At 39.3% G+C, this 5,000-nt stretch overlaps 2 protein-coding genes across 2 annotated transcripts in view; one reads left to right on the top strand and one right to left on the bottom strand.

Annotated features, from left to right (window-relative positions):
- The window catches only part of Mp20 (Muscle protein 20), a 103,629-nt gene that overhangs the window by 54,687 nt on the left and 43,942 nt on the right, over positions 1 to 5,000 (bottom strand). The window lies entirely within an intron of this gene.
- The window catches only part of LOC113808096 (muscle-specific protein 20), a 10,952-nt gene that overhangs the window by 5,344 nt on the left and 608 nt on the right, over positions 1 to 5,000 (top strand). Inside the window, exons 2-4 of the mRNA XM_027359413.2 lie at positions 2,891 to 3,090; positions 3,444 to 3,564; positions 4,842 to 5,000. The exon at positions 4,842 to 5,000 is cut by the window's right edge and continues 608 nt beyond it. Of these exons, the coding sequence (XP_027215214.1) occupies positions 2,891 to 3,090; positions 3,444 to 3,564; positions 4,842 to 5,000 (480 nt within the window). The remainder of the gene's footprint in view (positions 1 to 2,890; positions 3,091 to 3,443; positions 3,565 to 4,841) is intronic.

Raw genomic sequence — 5,000 nt, 5'->3', positions numbered from 1 at the left:
GAGAGAGAGAGAGATAGAAAGACCAAGACAGAAACAGATGAGAGTTGTGAAGGAAAAAGGAAAGGGGGAATGAGGAAGACGGAGAGGGGCGAAGGGAAGAGGAAGAGACGACGCGATAAGGAGATGATGCGAGAAGGAGAGCTAAGACTTTCTTCTCTAATTTCCTTTTTGGCAAACGCGGATAGGGAAGTTGCCAAGTTAGGGCACTCCTTTCTGTTCAAGAGACGGAGCTGGCTTGGTTGGCGATGAAATGGGGAATTCCGCCTTTTGGGGAGGGCAAGGGGGGGGGGGCAGGGAGGGGTCAGGCGGTTGGGGAGAGAGGGGAGAGAAGGTAGTGGAGGTGAGGGACTGAGGGGTCCGAAACGGGGGAAGAGCGAAGAGGAGGAGGGGGGGGGGGGGGAAGATGATGATGATGATGAGGATACTAGGGTAAAGGCGGTGGGCTGAGATATGAGAGGAAGAAGAGGAAGAGGAGAGTAGGAGGAGGAAGGGGAAGGATGAGGAAGTGAGAATGGGAATGAAAAAAGGAAAAGGGAAAGGTCGGGGGAGGGCACAGTACGTGGCAAAAAGTTCTGATAGTGATACGAATGACAATGGTAAGAGTAATGATGACAATAATAATGATAATGATACCCAGAACGATAGATAGCATATATTTTTTTTTCTAAAATAACAAGAATGAAAAGGTAATAACAAACAACAGTTACGATGATAACATCATAACATGGGCAATAAGAATCCTATCAATAGAGAAGAGAGAAAGTGAAGGAAAAGGAGAAAGAAAGGTTGCTAGAGCAGAAGTGAAGGTGAGGCTAAACATGTCATACATTTTTGGATGTTATACCAAGCGTTTGCTATAGTTCAGTGTAATGCTTTGGTAATGTGTGGCAATTTCTTCAATTGCCTTCTTCATGTAACTATCAGCTGCTCCTGATCCTTCGCATCCCTGTCCGACAGGTTGCTTCTTTATCCTTTCCTGTCATCTCTATCACCTCTGCATTGAGATTTACTCCGACACATGCGAAAACATCGTTGATTGTTATCTTCGTCTCTGTGTTCTTTTTCATTGCAAACAAATTGATAGTGAAAAGAAACTGACACCTTTCACCTGACTCTTTTCGATGCAGTTGTTTTATGACATCTAATAATCTGTAATTTAATTATGAAAATCATTAAACTTTCAAAGAATCTTTGGTTTACAACAGACGAACGAAAGCAGGCATCACAACTGAATAACACCTTTAAGACTCAACGATACTTCAAACAGTCGTTACTACGCTATAGTACTATCTTTATTTTCCCTATAGTATCGTAATACCGCTACTAGCGCTATACCGCTGCCAATAGCTATTTCGGGTATCGCATCCCCTCGGTTAACTATGCAAAAATAACCGCTGTAACATGCCATAGGGTTGATATTAATGTTTTATGATCTGGTTTTATGAGTGTTTTCTCCTCTCGACCGAAATATCGCATGACCCTTCAAGTTTATTTTCGATTATCCGGTCATGTTAATCGGTGGACATTTTAATTTTTTTATGAATGCCGAAAATTCTGCAAAAAGGTTTAAAATATTTAATCATTATCGAACCGAGGACTTTACTGAGCACTAACCATTTTTCATATTTCATCTACCCAGCTGCTCCTCCCCTCAAAAAAGTGACATACGACGTTCAGATGCCACTAAATACGAGAAGTATATATATTTTTTTTCTAAGAGCGTCGGAAATAAGTCTGCCACGAGATTTCGGAACAGGTGTGCGCGATACAACACCTGCCGCGCATATGTCAGCGGTTGCGATGACGCCTGGGAAGAGCAGGATGCGGCTATGCCCTACTCTTTTCGTCTAGACTAATATATATATGCATATATATATATATATATATATATATATATATATATATATATATATATGTATATATATATATATGCATACATATTTATATATATATATATATATATATATACATACATACATATGTATATATATATATATATATATATATATATATATATATATATATATATATATATATATATATACATACATATGTATATATATATATATATATATATATATATATACATACATATGTATATATATATATATATTATATATATATATATACATATATATATATATATATATATATATATATATATATATATATATATATATATATATATATATATATATATATATATAATGTATATATATACACGCACGCACGCAAACACACATACACACACGTGTGTGTATGAATGTCATATCTTACTCCTTTCATTCTAATTTCATTGCGAATTCTACAGAAAAATACTACAAGTACAGCATTAACGGACGAAACATATGCGCAGCATATAGGAATCAAGTGTTTTGGCAACGGATAGTCTGGGAATACCGTTGATCCTTATCTGTTTTTGCTTTTTTTTATAGAAGAACATTACCCTACATACACTGGCGCTGCGTAAACTTTTTATACAAACCCTTATACACACTGGCATATACATTAATCAGATTACTACACTCACTCGTATATAGGTTCACATTTAATTCAAGCTTTCCTGCACACTTGATGCATAAATAAATACTCTAATTAAAACTGTAAACGCTGACAACATATATGAATACTGTAATCAAAATGCTTGTAGATACTGAATATAGGCACAGAAAATGCGCAGAATAGTTCCACTCGATATGAACAAAGCCTCGGTCCCTGAATGAAGCTTTGAAACACAGCATGGTAAATCTACACCTATAGGAACTATTTCAGTCTTCAACAACACAGACAGATCGAATAAAGACAAGGAAAAAAGTAATTGCTGTGAAGCATATAAACCCCAGTTCAGGATGTACGCATTCCTAAACCTCCTTCTATTCCTCCACTCCAGGGTCGCAATAAGGAGCTCGAGGCCGAGGTGATGGCGTGGGTGGAGGCCGTCCTCGGCGAGAAGCTCCCCCCAGGCAACTTCGAGGACGTGTTCCGCGACGGCGTAATCCTGTGCAACCTCATCAACAAGCTGCAGCCCAACTCGGTCAAGAAGATCCAGACCTCAGGCGGGTCCTTCAAGCTCATGGAGAATATTCAGAGGTATGGCGGAGGAGGGCGTGGGGGAAGACGGGAGGAGGGAAAGTGCCCGATGGATTAGGATCCTGAGGGAAGTGGAAGGCGCGGGAAGCAGGGAGGATTGGGCAAGAGTTGGAGGGTTAGGGGGTAGAGGGAGGTGGTGCTGTTGGCGGAACAGGAGGTGAAAGTGGAGAAGTGGAACTAAAAGAAAGGGAGTAGGAGCACTAGAAGATGAGGTACAGAAGGGAGTGATGACAGAACAGGAGGAGAAACAGGGAAAATAGGAATGATGAAACGAAGGACTGTATAGGAATGAAACGCAATCCTTTACTGAGGGTATAAAGTAGTGGTTCACTGAAGTCACACGTCCTTCACAGGTTCCAGGAAGCCGTGAAGAAGTACGGCGTCCCTCATGAGGAGATCTTCCAGACAGCTGATTTGTTCGAGAGACGAAACATTCCTCAAGTCGTCCTCTGCATCTACTCGCTCGGCCGCCAGGTGGGCAAGTTGCAGGGAGTTTAAGCTTACTTAATAGTCTAACACCAGGTTACTACGCGCGTGTGTTGGGGCAAACAGAGGTAAAGCAAGTAGAGGTTGGGCTGTTGCTGAAGGAGGAGACGGAGAAAGTTGTGGTTGCAATGTACTTTAATCAGATTGGTAATAACTAATAGCCATAGCAAGTATATTACCAAGAGATAAACACAGACGTGATATAGTTGAGATTACTTGGTTTATTGAAGTATGAAATGATTTTAGAAATATAGAAACTTCCGTACCTCTGAGTGTACGAGAAACTCAATTTAACAATGCTCAACTTAGTACTCAAATACGTAAATATTATTCTTATTCAAACAATTTCTAACTCTTGGCATAAGTGAGTGTCTATGGCGTCATTCGCTCGTGTGTGCGTGTGTGTGACTGTTTGTAGAACATAAATACATGGAGATCTCTTGCAGCCTCTCCGTGTGAGATTTTGATATAAACAACACTTTAGAAAAACATTGCCATATAGAGTATTGGGATGTCTTCACTTTTCGTTCGGGGATGACGATACAAGTAAATGCCATGCAGTACACATGCTATATATGGACGTGATCAACTGTCTGTAGATTTAAGATATATATTCAGTCAAAAAAAGAGTAATCTTGTGTGAGCCATCAGAATACTGTAATTATTTTCTTTTTTGTAATTTTATCTTAATTCTCTTTCTAAAACAATGAAATAACCATTACATCTCTCAACATTAATAAGAAAAAAATGTAATTAAAAAAATGAGGATATGAAAATGTCAAGAAAAAATGTAGGGGATTATAGCTTGAAGATTAACGGTTTTATAAAAAATATAATCTAGTGCGTCAATGGCACTGCTTTCTCCTATATCTACAGTCGGAGAAAATTTAAACAATAAGTGTCCTCGTATGTTTTATATAAATCTGAAAAATGTGTACTGAATTTAGTTTTGCTATTTTTTCTTTTCTTATCTTTAACGTCTACACAAAAATATAACTATTTGGTTAAATATATATATATATATATATATATATATATATATATATATATATATATATATATATATATATATATATATATATATATATATATGTATGTATACACACACACACACACACACACACACACACACACACACACACACACACACACACCCTAATACATCATTGCACACACACGCACTACCTCCTGACCATCCTTTCCCTCACCCCCCCCCCTTATCCCGCCGTTGCCTTCGAAATTCCTGATGCCTCTCTCCCGCGCAGACGCAGAAGCACCCAGAGTACCAAGGGCCGACGCTGGGGCCCAAGATGGCGGAGGAGCAGAAGCGGGACTGGGACGAGGACCAGCAGAGGCTGATGCGCGACGGCCAGATCGGGCTGCAGATGGGTTACAACAAGGGGGCCAGCCAGGCGGGCTTGGGG

This window comes from Penaeus vannamei, chromosome 10 (genome assembly GCF_042767895.1).
Source record: "Penaeus vannamei isolate JL-2024 chromosome 10, ASM4276789v1, whole genome shotgun sequence".
Lineage (NCBI taxonomy): Eukaryota > Metazoa > Arthropoda > Malacostraca > Decapoda > Penaeidae > Penaeus > Penaeus vannamei.
This window is presented reverse-complemented; position numbering and strand designations above follow the sequence as displayed.